Source organism: Cydia pomonella, chromosome 11 (assembly GCF_033807575.1).
Source record: "Cydia pomonella isolate Wapato2018A chromosome 11, ilCydPomo1, whole genome shotgun sequence".
NCBI classification, from domain to species: domain Eukaryota; kingdom Metazoa; phylum Arthropoda; class Insecta; order Lepidoptera; family Tortricidae; genus Cydia; species Cydia pomonella.
Window position 1 is genome coordinate 2983497 of NC_084713.1, and position 23202 is coordinate 3006698.

Consider the following 23202-nt stretch of genomic DNA (forward strand, 5'->3'; position numbering starts at 1 on the left):
TCATTTCCTTAGTTTTTCTTCCTTTAACTACACTATTTAAGTATTTCAGCATATTTTTACTCCATAACTTTTATTTCGGACATTTTATATTCAGTAAGTAAAGAAATAAACATCAAACGCCATTTTACGAGCGCGATAAGTTGGACTTGCTTGAAGTTCGCTCGGTGGAGGGCATTAAGTTGAGTTAATTTTGAGTTTTATGTATATTTTACTTTAATGTTTCATATTTTAGATCTTCTTGATGTATCGCGCTTTGCCGGAGATATCAGTGGTAATGGGGAGGTTAATATAACTGCAGAATTTGAATAATTATCCAAGCTTGACAGAAGTAGCTCGATTCAGGCAACCAATGTCACTTTGACGATAGAAATATCGTAGATAGATTTTATTGGGATCATCACGTCAATTTTGACATGTCGTTTAGTTATCGATCTTCCATGAACTTAAACGTGTCTTAATCATTTTCGAATCGGGCCGTTAGGACATATGGTGACTTGTCAGTACAAGTTGGGTGTGTTTCAGTATAGATAAAAAACGCAATTTCACCATATGTCGTTTTTAACCGACTTCAAAAAAGGAGGAGGCTCTCAATTTGACTGTCTTTTTTATATATTTTTTTGTATGTATGTTACTCGATGTCTCCGAGAATCGAAGTCGGGGTCTGATGATGGGATCTTGGAGAAATCGAGGGAACTCTTCAAATGTTATAGGTACATGTTATAGGTACATTGACGACCGGTCTGGCCTAGTGGGTAGTGACCCTGCCTACGAAGCCGATGGTCCCGGGTTCAAATCCTGGTAAGGGCATTTATTCGTGTGATAAGCATGGATATTTGTTCCTGAGTCATGGCTGTTGTCTATGTATTTAAGTATTTATAAATATTTATATATTATATATATCGTTGTCTAAGTACCCTCAACACAAGCCTTATTGAGCTTACTGTGGGACTCAGTCAATTTGTGTAATAATGTCCTATAATATTTATTTATTTATTATTATTTTTTTTTTTTACATGTATGGCGCTTTTGGTAATTTCTGAAGTCGGTTTTATTTTTTGTAAAAAAAAAAATTCTACTGAGAAAAAGGCGCGAAATTCAAAATTTATGTTGTAGGAAGTCAACCCTTCTGCTTTGCTTGTCGCAAATGCAGTTATCACATGGGAAAACTTATGCAATTGTTTATCTAGTTCTCCTTTAATGCGGTCTTTTTTAACCGTTTTTTTATGCAAGTACTGCATCTGCGTTAAGCAGGGCAACCTTCACGGCTACATTTTTTATATTTGCCGCCTTTTTCTACTGACAAGAACGCTGTGCTAGATATCTATTCACCAAATTTTATCGAAATCTAACGAAGAAAGGGCTTTTCTTCGGTCACACTTTTTCCCACACGCTACCCTAACCCTAATACTTTCACAGATTACATGTCTCCATAATTAGATAGAGCGTGTAACACAACACAGCCGTGAAACCCATTACTCGTTATTACGAGGATCCTCGTAAAGAGTTTACGACGGTGACAACACGAAATTACGTACGCACTATTAAATTACGGACCACTGTAATAGTATGAAATATTAACGTGCTAATAATGGCGTTAACGTTATTTTACCCTTGAAAAATGTTTACTAATTATGTATACAAATCAATTGGACTTTGCCAAATTCTAAAATAAAAATATATCCAAAATTCAAGTACTATTTTTTATCTAAGTACTTTTTTTACTTTTTGTGCCTAGAAAAATATGTACATCATACATACATACATGTAAAGCGATACGTCATTTATAATCACTGGTGACGAAGCGTTGCAATCCGGAGGTCGCGGGTTCAAACCCCGGCTCGTACAGTCAACATCAACGGATCAAACAAGGTGTCAAAAGTATATACTATTCTGTAACAGCTGAACGAAAAGTGATGGTTCTATATGTAGAACAATTAAGACTGTACGAGTAAAATATATACTTTGAACGTTAATATCAAAGATTGCTCTATATTTGGAAAAGTTATTAGGAATATCAGATACTTTTGTCACGTTATTTCGTCCGTTACTATTGATGCTGACTGTACCAATGATTTTCCGAACTTATATACGAAATATCATTTGATATATCGGTGAAGGAAAACATCGTGAGGAAACCGGACTAATCCCAATAAGGCATAGTTTACCCTCTGGGTTAGAAGGTCAGATGGGAGTTCGCTTTCGTAAAACTAGTGCCTACGCCAATTCTTGGGATTAGTTGCCAAGCAGACCCCAGGCTCCCATGAGCTGTAGCAATGCCGGGGGAACGAGACGAAGATGATGACATCATTATAATCACTGTCCCAATTTCGCGACTATTTTATTTAATACTACGTCCGTGGCAAACAAGCATACCCCGCCTGATGGTAAGCAGTCTCCGTAGCCTATGTATGCCTGCAACTCCAAAGGAGTTATTATATGTGCATTGCCGACCCTAACACTCCGCACCCTCGTTGAGATCTGGCAACCTTACTTACCGGCAGGAACACAACACTATGAGTAGGGTCTAGTGTCATTTAGCGGTTTTCTGTAAGGAGGAGGTACTCGTACTTCCCCAGTTGGGCTCTGCTCTAGATCTGGAATGACATCCGCTGTGCTGTGCCCTACCACACAAAGCGACATGACATTCACAGTGCCCATACCTCTCTTTTGGACATAGTTTAAGGACATACCCGGGTCCAATATCTATCTATCGGGAATCTATGCCATCTTAGAAACTAGCCGTCTTTGACCAACTCTTAAGGAACCACTGGAGGGATTATTGTTTTTTTTCTTTAATAAGTAACATCATCATAACATCTACTTCAAATGGTGTTGAAGTTAAACCCGCCTCATACATTACAATCTAGAATCAATCAAGTTGCGCAGTCAATATTTCACTTAGCGCACGAGAAGTCAAACATCAATTTTTCAACGCGTCATGTCAATGATGGATTATGGCAGTCAAACCGCGTTGCGATTACCGCTCTAATGGTTATTTATTACACATAAAGTATGGTTTGTTTGATAGTCAATTGTTAAGTAAACATGAACCTTGAGAACTTTGAGGGCACGAGTAAGGGCGATAATTCGAACCGAATTATAAATCACTTTTTTTTAATAATTCTTACAGCTATCTTTACAGTTTCCCAATGCGATAGTGTAGGCAGGCTATTAATTAACATGAAAAAATTACTATAACTATAATTATATAACTAAGAATAACACAAATAGACTTTTGTGTGTGATCTCAACTTTGTAACGTGATGAAATGAGACGCGGCAGGCAATATAATAGCTATTTTATCGACGGGCTATCTCTCGATATCACAGATTTTTTAAATAGACGAAGCATATACGATTTGCACTTATATATGTGCAAATAAACGCGATATTTCCACATATAAAATTTTCAGAAACTTCTCATATAATTGTAATATAAGGATCGAAATTTGCCGTTTCCACAATGAAACGGCCCGATTCGAAGCATGATTAAGACACGTTAAAGGTCTTGGAAAGATCTTTAAAAGATCGATAACTAAACGACATGTCAAAATTCACGTTCATTTCGATTCCGCTGTGATCCCTATAAGATATGTCTACGATATTTCTAACGTCAAAGTGACATTAGTTGCCCGAATCGAGCTGCTTCTGTCAATTATACGACATACAAACGATATCTAACTGACAACTTATCTAAACCAGAACTTATCGTTATCGTATCTCATTCTTAGAATCGGGCCGAAAGTGTCTTTATTTTCCTATGATGAAATTTTCCTGAAACTTCTGAGAACGTTTCTATGTTGTTGTTTTTTTAACTTTTCGCAACTGTACTTGTACCATCAGCCGTAAAAGTCCATACATTTTATCTATGAATTCATTCATAATTTCTCCATGCAATTTCGCAGCTATTCGCAGCCCTTTATCGCCCACTGCTGAGCATAGGTCTCTCTTCCAGTATTTTTTATTTCTTGCAGTAAGGTGTTTTTACGAAATAGTCTCGTTTGGATCTCATTTTGTCATTATTCGCAATGCGTCTTGCTTGTGCTTAAGTATATTGGTGAGAAGTTACGACTATGCGCCATGCGCTTGGTAGTAAGTCAATATTCGACAAAATATATTTACTGAAGTTAAGTTCTACGGATAAACAATAACTATAGGCTATCTATCGTATGAGCAAATGATGAGATTTTATCGCACAACTAGCTATGCAAGATTCATATATGTCACTCTAAAAATATAGTTAAAGTATATCATCATACAAAACGTACAAGCTTAGGAAAACATACTTTTCTTCGCATTGTGTAGTCGCACACATAGTATCGTTTGTTTGTTTATGTGTATGAATCGCGTATCTCCATGTTTTTTACATCATGCGGCATGTCGCATCAATACGGACTCTATTGGACGAAGTCTATATCTCGATATAAACACGTGTCGGTTTAACGGCGTGATGCTCGATAAAACGCCGTGTGTTTCGCGTCGATATAAAATACCGCGGCTTGAAACAAAGATGTTTTTACGGGATGCTTATTGAGGAATTTCAAAACGTCTGTCATCTTAAGATAAAGCCGAAGTTATGGCTACTTGCTGTCTCGGAACCGGTTTTGAAAATAGCGGTAAATACCGGTTTATTTCGGTTTTACTCCAAACTTTCAGAAGAACGCGAACGTTTTAAGAACTTTTGTAATCTAATTAAACCGGTTTATTCGACGAGCGACGAGGCGGCCCCGGCCGGTCTGGTGGTGTGCCGCGTAAACAAAGACAACGACATAGGAAGAAACCGATTTTTATTGTTCTTAACCGGTTAATCTGACATGAACTTTTTGGAAATTTTCTCCTACAAACAGGTTTAAAAATAACGGTTTTACGACCGAAGCCTTTTAGGCTTTGCGCTAACTTGCGGTACATTATAGTAGGAAACTTTAGGCCTATTTCTAGTTCATTTATTTTAAATATATTTGTAAAAGGCTGTTTGTTTTCTAAATAAATTTAAAAAAAAAAAAAAAAAAAAAAATATAACGGTTTGGAAATTTAACCGGTTTCCCAGCCTTGCTTGCTGAGTGTTATCCTTTTTAGGATAACGAATTACTTATGTCACATGTTTAACGTCTCTTTAATATTTTTAGATTGTGTTGTTTCAAATAAGTTATTTTCATTTTCATTTCATTTCACTTGACGCTTGTGTTTTATACGAAGCGAATTTTAAACTTTGTACATGTGCTGTTTTCAAATTACACCTTAGATGGCGCTGTACTAAACAGCAATATCTACATCGCGCTTACAACACTTTACTATTTCATAAATTAGCTCTATTAGACTTAGTTACAAAAATACAATCAATTAAAACTAGCAATCGTATTAGTGTAACTATAGATATCTACATATATATCCAAAGAGAATTGAGTATAGAGGCGTATTGTCAAAGCAAATTTTGTAGTCAACTAAATTTACTGCCATCTTTTGACACAGGACTAAAACTCTTAAAATTACATAATATGTCATATTATGGCTATTTGACCCATGTTCTTTCACTGATATATTAAATAGCAAACGGTGTCGCCATCTACTCCAGTATAGGCCAATGGTAAATCGCCATCTATTCGAACATATTTTATTCTTGATTTTCCGAGGTACGTTTATTTCTTAGACTTTATTTATCTTATACGGAGTTATATATTTGCTATATCTTAATAATTCAGCCATAATACTATGTATATCCATTACCAAAATAACTTGAGATAATAATGGCATATGTAACAATCACTTACGATACTTCAAAATTTGTCCTTAACACGATATCGACAACGAAAAATCAATCATGCAATAAACTACCGTAAACGTATTAACTATAAAGTTCATAATTCTTACCACAGCCACTTCCATTGTAAAATAAACAATACAACGGGCACTAGCCGGTGATTTCCGTCGCCAGAGTTGCAGAATGGACACACTAAGTCAAGAAAAAAAGAGCGTACGCACCTGCAATTCTATATGAAGTTACGACCTTTTAAGTTAGCAGTAACAAAACTTGCTCAATCATAAAAGGGTGTAAGTAATGCAGGTTTTCTACAAAGTTAGGATGTTTTAATTAAAAATGGAATACAACGACTAATCTCTGTCGGTGATTTATTAGCTTGCGCTGGACTTCGATTCAGGTATTCATGAGTAATTTCATTGGATAGAGGATTGTTGTGATTCCTGCGGGCCGTTAGGTTTGAAATATCTTGCCCGATGTATCTATTTCACGTTATGAACCAACGTGTAACCTCTGCAATTCTAAGCCTAATCGTAGAATTATCACAAGAAATATAACTTTATTTCGTAAAAAAATGATATATAACATAAAGCGTTATATAATCTAATTCTCGTTACAGTTGTACCTAATTGCTATTGCTTACTAAATGAACACGATCAGATAGATAAAATACGATTTTGCTCGCTGTTTTTGAGAAGCAAAGTACGCTTGTTTGGGCCATATACATATTTGAAAGATATTCAAAGATAGGTACAGATGCTTATCACTTATTTATTTTTGACACGCACACATTCACAACTGAAGGATTGAACGCTGAATAGCACAAACGGCCCTATTCGAAGAATGAAATACGGAAAAGATAAGATAACGATAAGTTCTGGTTTAGATAAGTTCTCAATTAGATATCGTTTGTATGTCGTATAATTGACAGAAGCAGCAAGATTCAGCCAACCAATGTCACTTTGACGTTAGAAATATCGTAAATAGATCAAGCAGAATCGAAAGAAACGTAAATTTTGACATATCATTTAGTTATCGATCTTTGCAATCTCTTTCCAAGATCTTAAGCACTTAAGCATCTCTTAATCATTCTTCAAATCGGGCCCAAAGCCTGTAACTGAGTGTGAGTAAAATCGGCTTGCCACGAAGTCACAGTTTTGTTTTAGCGACTACCTATACCAGTCGCTTTGTGGTTTGAGCTGACGTTAAAATATTATCAGCTGTCATTTTTAATCGTAATTTTTTGCTTGTTACAGGAGAGCGCACCTCAGAAGTTGCTTGGAGAAACTCAAGGACATGGTGCCACTAGGGCCCGAATCGTCCAGACACACCACACTAGGATTATTAACAAAAGCCAAAAGATTTATAAAGGTAAGCACTTGTTACAATAAAACCACCTGCTGGTGAATCACTAAAAAGGTGCATAATAAATATTTGACGTCATACAAAGATGTATTTGTGGGGCCCATTTCTCGAACGGTATTAGTCTAATATTATTAGCGTGTTGCCATGGTAACACATACGATAGATAGATATACATATAAAAATATATTTTATGCCGCGTCTTCTGTCTACAGGTCCAATTCTCTTATACAAACCTGAAGCACCCTGTTCTATACATGAACACTATCTCACTCATCTCATCTTACCCCCTCTACAATTTTAATCACCCCACCCTTGGAGAAAACTCTCGATAAACAAAAGGGCAAGGGTTCCGCATCCGGTCGGCGCCGTTTCCGGCCCGTCACATCCGCTTTAGCTTTGTGCAGTTTGCGCCGTTATGTTGGTAGTGTAATTGGCTGAAAGTTTCAGTCGGTTAGCTTAAATGGGTTTGAAGTTTTGGATGATGGGAAGATATTAGATGTTTAACGATAAGCGACGTGTATCTTACTGCCCTACTAAGCCAAACAGCGCGTTCTCAAAATGAAATTCATTGCTAACTTTTACTTTAGTTTCTAACTTGATAATTCCATTTTTAAAATCATTTGTTATTTGTTTGTTATTTGTTGTTGTGTTGTTTGTGTTTGTTTGACATTTGTTGTTGTGTGTGTGTGTGTTGTTGTTTGTCATGTATTGTGTTTGTTATGTTTGTTATTTGGCTTAGAAGGGCAGCTTAGGACATTAACGATTTCGCCGCCGTGTCAAACACATAAGCACACACGGACCCGGGGACCTTAAACTACGTCCAAAAGAGAGGTATGGGCATTGTGAATGTCATCACGCTTTGTGTGGTAGGGCGCAGCCAGTGGATGTCATTCCAGATCTAGAGCAGAGCCCAATTGGGAAAGTTCCTCCACCTTACAGAAAACCGCAGCCAAATAACACTAGTAGCGTTTTTTGCGTCTACACAATGACATGCATAATATTGTCATTCCTTGATTTCATTACTGTAGTTCTAATGGCAATGTCATTCGTATTAGTAGTGTCTGGCTTGCATAACAGTTCATTGTTAAAGACATTACAAAATAACAAAACTTTACAATATTTACACCAAACTTTACAATATTTATCAGTTTACGAAATACATTTTAGTTATTTCGCAATCTCTGATTTTTACGCGCACACTCATAATTTACGTATGCATTAAAAAAAGAACTTGTCTTCCCCGGGTAGAATTACAACAACAATTTCCCCCTAGCATGCGAGATTATTAACATTTTTACCGGTAAAAGCCGTAAATTAAACGTTTGTGCTTCCACGAATTAAAAAAAAGAAAACGGCGAAGTCAAACAATGTAGTTTTTTCAGAGTACATTTATATACAGTAGTTTATTTTCAAAGGTACATACAAACCGGTCGACCGATTAGACCTTAGGTTTACATGGACTTTTGGGATGGATTTTTTTGTGATCGCATTGGTTTAAAGTCAGGCAATATATGATGTATTGATATATATCGGGCTAATGGAGTTTATTTCGTTTCTATGCATCATGTGCCCATCATGTTACTCATAAAGTGGCCAAAAAATCTCATTCTTCTGGTGAGTCCCGTTTGTACCAAAACGCGCCTACGAACAGAGAACCCGCCTAACGGGTCGCTTGCAGTGATTGTGTTATAAGCGTTCTTGGCGCTTTTTTTTATACCACGACGGTGGCAAGCAAGCATACGGCCCGCCTGATGGTAAGCGGTCACCGTAGCCTATGGACGCCTGCAACTCCAGAGGTGTTACATGCGCGTTGCCGACCCTTTAAAAATCTGTACACTCCTTAAGACGATTTTAAGCGTTCTTGGCGTCCAAAGGGCACGAGTTTGTATGCATTAGATGCAAATATTGCGTCAGAGATTTGGACGCCTTGTATTATTTAATAGTGAAGTATTTTACTGTATCCCCTCCCCCATACTGTAGTTTTACTAAGTCGTCATGCCATCCTTTTTTCTATGAAGTAATAAATTCGAGTTAGATAAGAGATTTTTTTTAAAGTTTCGAACGCGATGTCGAGCGAAATACTCTGCATGCGGCGGGCATTAGTGCTCATTTAAAACGAGTTTGCAATGTTATCACGTTGGAAATGTTATCCTGTATTCATTTAATTAAAAGGTAATTATCACGAAGCTATCTTTAAATGGAATGCAAACGTTTTATCTAAGTATATGATGTTTTCGTGAAGAAATTTTATTTTCTAATTTCAGCATTGAATTGTCATCTAAGGTTTTTATTTGGTTGCAAATTTCAGATCAATTCGTAAGCGAAAATTATTTGCGACATTTCAATACACTTAGTTATATAGTTCAGTACCCCTAGTGTAAATTTAGTCGATAGCGAAACGTGACGTACGCGTTTGCGTTAAGTTTCATTTTGTATGGGTTTTTGAACAGCGTGGCAAGCGGGACGTTTTGGAAAGTCAAAAATCTCATACAAAATGACACTTAACGCAAACGCGTACGTCACGTTTCGCTGCCGAAAATATTTACACTAGGGGTACAGATGTAAATACATACTCAAATTCCTTTTAACCTGCAACGGAAACGGAAGGTTATGATTTTAGCAGATGTATTTTTGTTATATGTGTGTATAATAGTATGTGTTGTACGTTCTACCGGTACGTAAATTCAAAACTACTGAGCGATATACAGGGTGTAAATTTAGTGTTTGGGAGAGGCAATTTTTTTTTCGCGATTTCGGGGTTGGTTACGTAGTAAAAGTTGCTCAGAATGACCTATATATTTATCCCGTAAATGATTGCAGGTGACTAAATTTACTGCCTGTATATTTGAGATCCTAGGACTAGGAACACAGAACTGCGCTCCAGAACTGGTATCGTAGATGTGGGTGTTAAGGCTGCTAACCTTAAGTGGGATTGGGCGGGATACGTCTGCCGTATGCACCCGGATCGGTGGGCCAAATTGGCTACCGAATGGACACCGTAGATCAGCCGGGGCAAAGGCAGACCAATAAGAGATGGCGGGATGACCTCCACGCTTTTTGCATGATTGTCGGGAGCATGCACCAAATCTTGATGAGTGGCGGTAGAAAGGCCTTTGCCCAGTAGTGGGACACAAACATTTAAAAAAAAATAGATGTCAATCGATTCGTTTTTATAACGTGGCCGACATAAATCACATTGTAAAGGATTTTCGAAATGGAGGATGTTCTTTTCTTAAAAAAAAAAACATCTAAGGTAATAGTTTTTCAAGCGTTTTACTTGTATTAACCTTTCTTAATGTAAATACAAGTTCGCTGTAGGGATAGAGCAAAAAAAATGTTTTTTTCGAATTTATTTTACAAGGATTATTCAATATTCGGCCAGGAGCCTCTTTCTAAAAACGTAATATTGGCAAAAAGCAAGTACATTATAAGTGTTGAAGTCCCTTACTTCAGAGCTAGGTAAAAACCTATGTTACATTCATATGCTTTCATACATAGACAAGACGTTAATGTAGAATGTGTCATCGTTAAATACAATGACTTTTTGTATTTGCGAGACTCAATGAGATACTCATTCCCGAAATCACTCTTATTCATGGCACTTTATTCCCCTGACACCCTAGTGTGTAGATATCTCGCATTGTCCGGCGTCCGGTGACGGATGCCCATCCGGTCCGGCAGCCGGACGCGAGCCGTAGCTCTTGCGATTATGAACGCGCTCACAAAACTGTTTTGTGGACGGTGAATTTAGATGGAGATAGGCGTTTTAGGGAATATACCATTCATATTATTATAGTACCTACGTATTTTGAAAGTTTACAAAACGACTGCATAAGTTTTGTCCTAAATTTAGTAATTTTGGAAGCCCGCTAACCAGCATCTTATTTTATATCTAGCAACTTTTTCCCTAACAATGCCTTATATCCTTTTGGAAAAGAGCTGATTCTATTCAAACTATTAGATAGATTTTTATCAAACATATTTAAAAATCACCGCAAGGAAACTGGCTTTCACGTTAAAAAAACCGCATCGAAATCGGTCCATCCATTTAAGAGCTACTATGCCACAGACAGACACACAGATAGACATTGGTGTCAAACACATAACACTCTTTTTTGCGTCGGGGTTAAAAAGGAATAAGAAGATGAGTAATGTAGTTATAATACATTACTATACAAGTGCGAAAAGTGGGAAATTCGCAACGAGTGGCGATAAATTAAAACACGACCGAACGGAGTGTTTTAAATTGACACGAATTGTGACTTACCTATTCGCGCGCGTACCGTACACCGTTTTACAGTACATATGGCATTTAAATTTTCGACATAGTTACGTAAAACATAGTTACGTACTAGTGTGGTAAAGTAGCACCATACCTAATGTATTGTAAATTATAATGTAGCGAGCATAATAATAATAAGATAATAACTAACGTTTGACAATCGTTGTGTCAATAAAGGGTATGTGTTTGTCTCTATTTCACTGTCTATTATATGTTATTGTTAATTTAATAATATAGCGACGCTGTTATGTAAACAGTATACCTATTTACCTATCTTTGATATATAATAATTACTGAAACTCGCTAGGGTTGTCACTCGTGCGTGAGTTATTACATTCCGGACTAATTAAATATACGTAATGAGATCATTTATTACGAGATAGTATATTATATTGCTATTTAATTAGTAAGCACGAAATTAACTATAACTTAGTTTAATAATCTGATAACGAAAATGAAAGTGATAAACTGATATAGATGTCATATATTAAAGAAAAAGTGGCGAAGGCCGGATTCGAACCGGCGTCTTTCGGCCCGATTCGAATAATGATGAAGACACGTTTAAGATCTTGGAAAGATATTTACAAGATCGATAACTAAACGAAATGCCAAAATTGACGTTTATTTCGATTCCGCTGTGATTCCAATAAGATCTATCTACGATATTTCTAACGTCAAAGTGACATAGGTTGCCCGAATCGAGCTGCATTTGTCAATTATACGAGATACAAACGATATCTAAAAGAGAACTTATCTAAACTAAGAACTTATCGTTATCGTATGTCTTCGAATCGGGCCGTTTAGCTAACCTGGCTAACACTATGAACCCCTAGGCCACCCCGTCACAGCAGAACCGGTCCCAATTTCTTGAATATATACCATCTTAGTAAGACAAGGCGTCGTTGAACTCTTTAACCAACTCTAAGGGCGAGCAAACATGCTTGCACCTCCTATACGAATTCCTTACGGAATTACGTTATAGCGAGAGAGATTGGTGCTGCCATCTATACACAACATTGGAGAAAAAAAAAATATCGGGGTCTTTTTTGGCTATGTTAATCTTAAGAATGGCACAGACACTATTGTTTACAATAAGGACTGCTATCTGCCTTCCATCCCAGACGAGAAACTAGATCTTATTGCGTAACTAGATTTTCCTTCATCATAAACGACTGGCAGGTTGAGCGGATTTTTTTTTTGCTTTTTTTCGGCAGGTTTCAGGGAGAAATTTTGGAGAATAGATACTTATAGTTCCCTATTGTATAGAATATAAGCGGAATTTCAAGAGGTATGTCCTAAAAAAATCTTATGAGTTACGGAAATATACGGAAATTTTCATAACTCAACCAAAAAATTATATAATATTTTGTCGTGTCTTAATCGTGTTTATTTCGACCAGAATGAGGAGCTTTTCAAACTTACCAAAATCTGTCGAAAAAAGAAAATCGACAACATAATAAAAATAGTCGCAAATATTAAAGATCAAATTATATTTCGTACAATCCATTTCGATCTAAAATGCTTCCGCTAGTCGACGCGGGTGCCATTATGGATAAAATCCGTCGCAAGCGTCCGCGCCAGGGCTAACCGCGAAAATCGAAGTTCGTAAATTGCGGGAATTTTTCTCTGTCACTTTAACTACAACTTAGTGAGAGTAAACGAGAAGAAACATAAAATTTTTCGTAAATCCGCTTCGCGGAACCGCGCCAGCTTGAGGATGGATACCTTAAAAAACATACGAGCCGGAATACGAGCCGCGGCGGCCGCGGCCGCGGGTTTTATGTTGAAATAAAATTGGCATCATTTTTTTACACTACGTCGGTGGCAAACAAGCGTACGGCCTGCCTGGTGGTAAGCGGTTACCGTAGCCTATGGACCCCTGGAACTCCCTGGACCCCGCACCCTCTTTGAGCTCTGGCAACCTTACTCACCGGCAGGAACACAACACTATGAGTAGAGTCTAGTGTTATTTGGCTGCGGTTTTCTGTAAGGTGGAGGTACTTCCCCAGTTGGGCTCTGCTCTAGATCTGGAATTACATCCGCTGTGCTGTGCCCTACCACACTAAGCGAGATGACATACACAGTCCCCATACCTCTCTTTTGGACGTAGTTTAAGGACATACCCCGGTCGATATTACATTTTTCTATACTTATCTTCGTTACGGCTTAATGATCGAATGTCGTATTTTATTCATTTCCATTACTCATTTTAAATTACCCTATTTATTCTGAATCCATCGAACCGCGCCATTAAAACCCATTAAATAAAACCCTTTGCAAAAAATATAAACGCTTGAAAAAGAAATTCAATGCGAGCTCAAAATTTAAGCCGAAAATTCAATAGTGAGATTTGAGTCGAAATTGAATGAATTGAAAAGGCTCGTCCTAATTGGTTGGATTTAAACTATTTGGCATTACATTTATGGTGATGAGTTTACATTTGAGACTTTATTCTGAAAATTCAATAAAAATACACACTCTAATCATAGTATCACGGTTATATCATGCGGTAAATCATAATTAGGTAATTAGAAAAAATTAATCTTAATATAATATGATATAAAAGAGGTCAGGATCCAGGATCAGGGTCAATATACTTTAATTTACAAATCAGTCAAAAATTCTGTTATAAAATAATATGCTTTCTTAGTGAGAAAAGCTTTTAGGTTTCTTTTATAACAAACACCCATTAATGAAAACAAATAAGTAATCAGTGTCCGACCGAAGTTTCGGTTTACGCATAAAAATTGTGGCCGAAACCGTGCCTTCGGCAGAATAACCATACCGAGAATACAGTTCGGCGCAGATGAAAGCTTCGACAGTTTTCTGGCCGAAACCGAAAAATGAATGCCGAAACTGAAACTTCCGTCGTCGATATGTTTTAATTTTCACTGACATTTTGACACGTGAAATGTCCATGCCAGAAAAGGCATTGCCATTCAAACATTTTTATAGCCACCATAAATAAAGACGGGCATGAAAGGGCGAGAATCGGCCCAGATTTTACTGAGCGTACCTATTCATAATGTTTTGGCTATAGAAATACTTATGAAAAGAATTTCAATATTTTATTTAGTCGGTTTACCTACGTATTAAATAAAACACTTAAGTGCCTACCGTGAAATGGTTCATTACAGACCTGGATGATGAATTTTTCAAATAAAAAGTGGATTTTTAAAAGGAAAATTCTAATTTGTTCATGCATGGTTTGTTTAGTATAAATACTTTTATATATTACTTTTTTATTTAAGTAATGGACTTCGGTATAATCTAAAGATTATACTGAAATTCAAAGAAAAAGCAAATAATGTAAACCAAATATGACAGCTTTTGTTGGCATTTCACATCTAACCTAAAAATTTTATGGAGGTTGATTTCCCTGAAATATCTTTAACTAACATATATTTTAACAAGAGATGTATACAAATAAAATATTTAAATATATAAATTGTATATCTTATCATGATTATCATCAAACAGTGCGTGATTATTACGAAGTATTGAAGGTAAATTGGTTTATTTACATTATTTGCAATTTCTATTGGACTCCACTTTAGTTAATGCACGCGGCTTCGTCCTTGACAAGGATTTATTTGTGTGATAATTATGGAAAGAAGCATGGGCCTGTTAGGGAGTGCATGAACCATAGGGGGCAGCACTGGAGTTTTGCTTTGGCGTGAAGTGTCAATGTACACATGTACAGTTTGTGTTTCCGATTCAGGCCACAAGATGGCAGACCTTCCAACACGCACGGCCCCTTTAGTACTACAGACCGAATGTAATATTTTATGAATTACAGTCAAATTTGATTTGACTAATACCGAACTGCGTGTAAAGTATTGATTAAAGCAACCCCGGAAACAAACAAACTGCCGATTGTTTTAAATTTCGTATTTACAACAGTTTATACAGCTAAAATCATTTACAATATTCCTTTCAGACACAAATCAAAAGAATATAAAACACACGAGCAAAATGGAATATAATTTCTTACTTTTCGGTGATATACGAAATTGATACAAAATAGTTTAAACATTGGTTACTTTAAGGACGATTATCCAGTGTAGGTGTCTGTTATCTTTTTATACAATGGGCAGCGCTCACCGCCTCCACTGAGGGATTACCTTTAAGGAAAAACTACTTTCCCTTGTTATTCTTCTGAGCTCGAGACAAACTTGTATAATCTATATCACAGATGACATATTGTAGAAGGAGCAAACAGGACCACATGACAACTATAATATGAATTTTCTCAAATGATTTTACACCTCAGACCCTACTCATTTAAACAGAAGCCTTTGTTTATGTGCCAAAGCAACCATGTTGTTAAAAAGCAACCATCGTGATAGTATTAATGTTCAAATTTATATAACAGCTCATTCTGAGATAAGGAGTTTGGGTAATGTAGGACGATCGGTCGCCTGTGTAGCCTATCGGACAACAGAATGAGCTGTTACATGAATTTGAACCATATAAACAGGACGCAAAAATCTTTTAACACGAGTTTGTTCCCGCTTAGTCAGTAGCGGTAGCACGGGTAACCGCTGAACAAAAGAAACAAAGGCTTTTGTTTAACAGATTAGGGTCTGAGGCGTAAAAATCATTCGAGAAAGTTCATACTATACACGACTCCATAATATGTATACGAGCTGCTGTACTAATCTTGTGTGAGAGCTCTGCCGCTTATCTAGTGTAAACTGAATTCCAAAAATAAACAGTTACTCGTTTCAATTCAGGATACTGTCAAAGATGCAAGTAAGTCATGCGGCTCATAAAAAAACGCTTATTTGTGGTGGCCGAGGGTCTGTGTATTTCGTACTAATATGGATAGATATAAGTTTGTTTGTTTTTGTAACTCAAAACGAGTGAATGAATTTAAATGAAATTTGGCACTTAGATAGTTTCTTTTGTTATGTAGAATTTATACAAGTTATACGAGGGTTAAATGAAACAGTTGTTGAAAGTTTTACCGTACAATGAAAAAGGTGCAGCCGGAAAAACCTTGTCCTCCATAATGCAGACTCTATAGAAGGTAGTCTATAATCTATATGCATTGAACTGAACCCGAGTAAATACGGGGCTGATCTAATAGAAAAACAAGGTTTTTGATGTGTCTGTTTCGGCGATCAAAAGAAGAGGACGTCAGTGGGTATGTGCTATTGTTGTTACAACTATGGAATATAAATATTGCTGTTTAGTTAAGGCCTATTACCTAATATGATTCGAACTACCTACGGCCCGATTCGAACTTTAAAATACGTCAAATATTAGATCTAGATACAATATGTATGGGATATGTCAGATTAGCGAATTAACGATTACATGGATAACACAGGTGTTTTTGTTTGAAGAAACTTCACTTTTGACACTGACATATCTAATCCATATTATATCTTTAGTAAATGTTTGACGTATCTCAAAGTTCGAATCGGGCCGTAACAGTGTAACTTCCATTGTATGGCGGCGGCTAGGCCTGTTGTGACTCTTAACTTCATATTTGTGTACGATACGATACTTTTCTTCAAACAAAAGCGTCACTTTTAATAGCTTTGACATATCCGATCCATATCGTACCTAGACCTAATATTTGACGTATCTTAAAGTAAGAATCGGGCTACTACTCATGTGCCGTCAAGTTTCCAAATTACAAAATTTCCCCATGAAAATTTTTTGGAAACTTTTATATTTATGGGGATCGACTTACTCAATTTTTCATTTCCAAAATGAAAATTTCATTTGTTCCGTGTGAGATTTACTTGAAAATTCAGAAAACTTTCCGCAACTTGCATCTCTGTAGGTTGAACAGACACAGGAAAACAAAGGTTGTAAAATGTGATACATCAAGTAAAGAACGTAGCTATTTGGGAATTTCAAGTTATACACCCCTCTTTTTAATGTTCGTTATGTCTCTTCAAATCGCAAAAAGCTCGTGATTCTGAGATGTACGCGTAACAATTTCCAAATAAAAGTGACAGTGAAATTTATAAAATTAAATAAAATGGCTCACATTGACAGTTAAAATTAAAATCCGAAGAATATCTAAAAAATGAAAATTTCACTATACCAAGGTGAAGGTAGCTCATAACTCCACTTTATCAATTTAATACACACATGGCTATGTAATATCAATTTAGTTTAATTAAAACCTTTCACACAACCATAAGCCTATATTGCATATAGTTATGACGTGAAACACAAATGAAAGCTTCAATAAACCGCTGGTTCCTACGACTAGTGTTGGCAAGATATTGAGTCTCGAGTAGACTCGATGGGAAAAACACGACTCTGTTTTTCGAGTCTGCACTTGAAGGACTTTACTGTCTCAAGCCTTTTTAATAGGGAGTATTACTGCAATGTTCTGCCGCCAGAGAGCAGCACTGTCACATATTCGAAACCGTAGAGTAACTTGAACATACGACGCCTTAAACGGTTTTTTGAGAAGTTTTCACTATGACATTGATGCATCAAGGCGGTTTGTTTACAAGGGCCTACCGTGAAACGCCAAAATCGAAATTTTGTTATCTGCCTCTTTATCGCTCGAGTATGCAAGAGTGATAATATCCACTACTCTTCATAAACAGCAACATAATGCCACTAACATCACAGTACCTATTTTACATAATTAAATTTATAAGAAGTAACATTCAACTATTTCCAATTGAGACATTTAAAAGTTCACGTATTTCACTAAAACACAAAAATATGTTAGACTCAACATGTTGTCGACTTGCTAAATCCAACAAAACAGTATTCATTGCGGGGCCAGGTATCTACATTAAACTACCCGACAACATCAAAAATATTGATAATGATCAGACATTCTTTGCGAAGGTAAAAATGGCTGACCACAAATGCATTTTACGACATGTCGGAATATAATAATAATTCAATTTAGTTTTAATGTAAGGTTTTAATTTTGACTATGTACATTGTATTGATTATTTATTACGTGTTATTTATTGTTTTTATTTTACTTTTTTTTGATGATAATTATTTTAATGAATTGTGATTTAACTGACATACTTATTAATATTACACCAATGACATGTGAAATTTAATTTTATGAATAAAAGAATATGAATATGAATATTGAGATTTTCTTCGAAATATTAAAAAACTACCAAATTAGAAATAATAATAACTGCGGTCTACAGTTTTACTACAGGATCTAGTATTTTTGGAGCATTCATTATTTGTGGTTTTGGCATGGCATGCTGTGAAATAATTTAACTCCAGCCAGCATTGTTTTTGTATGTAAAAAAACACGTCTTCTCTTCAAAAAAATCTTTAACAACTTGATGAGAATTAAAATTTCGACACAATGGCTGAAGTAAAAAAATCGAAACTAACTTCGTGATTCCCTGAAGCAGTTGTTTTGATTTCGAATGTGGAACCTTTAGTTACTTAAAAATAAGGATAAATCGTGCAATAAGTAAGTACAAAAGAAAGTCAGTATGTAATTGATAAAATGAAAAATTTGGTTTATAAATATTCCTTTTTTCAAAATTTGCAATTCAAAAAAATCATAAAGCTAAACCTTTAAACCTTGCATATATTATGCTGGAGCGATCTACATCAACACCAAAGTGATTTGTTAACATTTAGTTAGTAGAAACCGTTTTCTCCCGAAATGGAATTTCATTGAAGAAGTACCGTTATTTCGTTAGGATCACAAAGCTATTCTTCCCTCTTAAAGACTCGAGCCTTTCATAGGCCAACACTAGCAACCTTGAGGCTTCCCCATACCAATTATTTATTTTTATGCTTTGCTTTGCCTACGATCAATTTAATTGTTGTCAAATGGACGACCTAGGGATATCAACTGAAACAATGACGTTGTTAGACATTTCTGGCCATTTTTGGATTTCAATTTCGAATATTAAATGATTTATAGCGTAAATCAATCAACAAATACGGTTTAAATGCTGAGACGAAATAGTATTAGAATTGTGATCTATATGCCTAGCCAAGATGTCAATCGTTTGCGCCACGACAGCGAAACTAGTAAACTAGACCTTATTGGGCTTAGTCCGGTTTCCTCACGATGTTTTCCTTCACCGAAAAGCGACTGGTAAATATCAAATATTTCATACGTAAGTTCCGAAAAACTCATTAGTACGACCCAGGGTTTGAACCCGCGACCTCCGGATTGCAATTCGCATGCTCTCACCGCTAGGCCACAAACTTGCAACGTTTATTGGTTGTTTAGTTTTTTGCTATAAAATAATATAATATCCATAATTTTCGGTTCTCGTTTGTATTTTACCTATTTATCTGTGTCACTCATAATTACCACTTTATTATAAATTGGGAATATAATCTGACGTGGCAACCCTACGACAAGTAATTAAATATCACCGGGCTTTAATCTATGATTCTAAAGCTAGCTATCACCGTTATTATATACACCCGTACTTACTACGGGCCGGAAACACACAGCACTTATTACGGGCCCGAAATAAGGTGAATTATAAATGACACCTGTAAACAACGTCAAATAACACTATACAAACAATCACGCTATTAGGTACCGGACCCATAAAGGCCCGCCTTATTTACTTTTAGATACAAAATTAAAACTATGAATTTTAAGACAAAAACAACGAAAAATATTTAATGACTTATTATAACATTGACGTATTAATAGTTTTGGCTTGTACAACAACGATATCGTTTACTGTAATAATTTTTGTGAAAATTATCTAATATTTAATAAGTAGGCCTTGTTAGGCACTGGGCCTTACAATTAAATCATTGGATGTTTGTCCCTCTATCATACAGAAACAGCTAAACGGATTTCAATGATATTTGACACAAATATGAAGTTAAAGAGTCACAACAGGCCTAGCCGCCGCCATACAATCGAAGTTACACTGTTACGGCCCGATTCGAACTTTGAGATACGTCAAACATTTACTAAAGATACAATATGGATTAGATATGTCAGTGTCAAAAGTGACGTTTCTTCAAACAAAAACACGCGTGTTATCCATGTAATCGTTAATTCTCTAATCTGACATATCCCATCCATATCATATCTAGACCTAATATTTGACGTTTTAAAGTTCGAATTGGACCGATAGGTTACTTCATTGTACATTCCAAGTTTTATGTTATTTCAGAATAAAATCGTTTTAAAATGAGAGTGTAACTTCGATTGTATGGAAGCGGCTTTTTGGGAGCGGGTTCGTGGGACTCTTAAGCATAATAGAATATGTAATAGACAGAAGCGCCATAACTCCACGTGAAACGTACATAGTGTGAATTATTTTCGTGTCCCTGACAGTTTAGGACACGTGTGCATTAAATATCCATAATTTTGGAACAGGTTGCTACAGAATGAAGCCAAAAATAAGGCCCTAATGTCCTTATTTTAGGAGACGATGCTTTGCTTCATGAATGTTTTTTTATACTACGTCGGTACCAATGAGTTTTTCGGAACTTATGTACGAAATATCATTTGATATTTACCATTCGCTTTTCGGTGCAGGAAAAAATCGTGAGGAAACCGGACTAATCCCAACAAGGCCTAGTTTACCCTCTGGGTTGGAAGGTCAGATGGCAGTCGCTTTCGTCACAACTAGTGCCTACGCCAATTCTCGGGATTAGTTGCCAAGCGGACCCCAGGCTCCCATGAGCCGTGGCAAAATGCCGGGAAAACGCGAGGAAGAAGAAGAACATAATTATATTTAATGCAACTACGGCCCGAGTCGAACTTAAAGATACGTTTCTTCAATCATAAACGTCACTTTTGACTCTGACATATCCAATCCATATCATACGATATGGATTGGAAATGTATCCATAACTAATATTTGAAGTATCTTAAAGATCGAATCGGACAGGACGACCAAAAGTGTGAGAAGACAAAGTACAGAATTGTATCTTGTGTTTGACAAAAACTGTAAAATATTGGGAAATAAATCCAACCACGTTACCACGGCCTCGTGTTCGAGGAATATTAATAAACTCCACACAAAGGGAATCTAATTCATTCCTGATATTGTCGCTTTGTCGTTCACCATCTGTTGGTTTTGATATTTAATATGTTCACAAAGGAACAAAGGTATTACGTACCTAAAATTTCCAACGAAATTACAATCTGTAATAGTTTCCGAACAAAATCTACAACAATTTTAGTGATTATCATCATCCTCCTCGCAATGTCTCGGCTATTTACCATGGCTTATGGGAGCCTGGGTTTCGCTCGGCAACCAGGAATTGACATAGGCACTAGTTTTACCATCTGACCTTCCAACCCAAACTGGAAACTAAGCTTATTGGAACTAGTCCGGTTTTCTGACAATATTTTCCTTCGCCCAAAAGCGATAAATACGTATATTAGGGATATATTGTAAATATTTATTAACATTTTAGCACATAGTATGAAAAGGACTTGTCGTGTCACTGAAATGATATCATATTAATTATTTCGTGGAAATTGTCGTATTTGTGAGCAAATATGTCCGATAATTGTTTTTGAAGATTAGTATACACAGGCATAATAACAATCGGCTTTTGAAATTTCATAATAGTGTTTATTTAGTTAGATCTTGTCTGGGTTGTACAGTCAGCATCAAAAGTAGCGGATGAAACAACGTGCCAAAAATATCTGATATTCCGGGGCAATTTTCTAACTGTATATAAATCTCTAAAATTCACGTCCAAAAGTATATAATTTACAGGATAAATTGTTTTACATATAGAACTATCACTTTTTGTTAAGCTGTGTAGATACTTTTAAGCGTTGCTTGATCTGCTACTTTTGATGCTGACTGTACAAGCTTAAAAACAATAAAAGAGTGACATAGTATATACTATTAACATGTATATTTATTATTTCTTACACGTTAAATCTGTCACTGAAAAGTGTGTCAAATAAACCAATATGTCTATAAATGGCTCTGTGCTCTTCTCCAACGAACGAGTTAAAAAAGTCCTTTTCACATCACCTTTTCGGAAAAGGGCTTTTTCTTCCCTGCTAGGAGGGATCAAAGTGGCACTTTTCTGTTCTAGGACACATGTTTTAGCTTAAATAATTATTTGTAAGATAATCATTTTCTCATAGGTGATGTGAAAAGCAGTATATCGTTTAGTTCATGATTCAATTTACGCCCTCGCCGTAAATATATCCCTTGTGCCGCAATCTACTGTAAATATCCTAGAAATTTCTAGCAAGAAAGTACATTCCATGATAAATTAAGAGTACGCACATATAACAGCCGCAGTAACCCACCTCATTAAATTAAGTCAGTTTATTTTACCCGTCTTCCATTAATATGCACGCCTAATTAAAGACACCCTCGCAACTCTTGGCCAATTTTCATGTTATTAAGGCCCAGTGGCCTTAGGTTCTCTCACTCGCACTGAGCGTCAGGTTAAGTTCACATGGCGTAATTTTTCCTGTATAGCGTTTTATCGAATAACGTATTCACAGCAAAATTTGTATGGCAACTTTCAAAATCATTCACACGGCTAGATGGCTATCCCGCATAGACGCCCGGCCCGATTCGAAGAATGATTAAGACATGTTTAAGATCTTGGAAAGATCTTTAAAATATCGATAACTAAACGAAATGTCAAAATTGACGTTTATTTCGATTCCGCTGTGATCCCAATAAGATCTAACTACGATATTTCTAACGTCAAAGTGACATTGGTTGCCGAATCGAGCTGCTGCTGTCAATTATACGGCATACAAACGATATCTAAGTGAGAACTTATCGTTATCGTATCTCATTTTTTCGAATCGGCCCGGCCGTGTAAACCTCAGCGTGAGCGACATGGCTGTTCGTGCCCAG

The 23202-nt window shown here is 36.3% G+C and overlaps 1 protein-coding gene across 2 annotated transcripts in view; it reads left to right on the forward strand.

Moving 5' to 3' along the window:
• The window catches only part of LOC133522643 (max dimerization protein 1-like), a 528219-nt gene that overhangs the window by 403529 nt on the left and 101488 nt on the right, over positions 1 to 23202 (forward strand). For both annotated transcript variants that reach the window (XM_061858026.1, XM_061858025.1), the window contains exon 4: positions 7011 to 7125. In XM_061858026.1, the coding sequence (XP_061714010.1) occupies positions 7011 to 7125 (115 nt within the window). The remainder of the gene's footprint in view (positions 1 to 7010; positions 7126 to 23202) is intronic.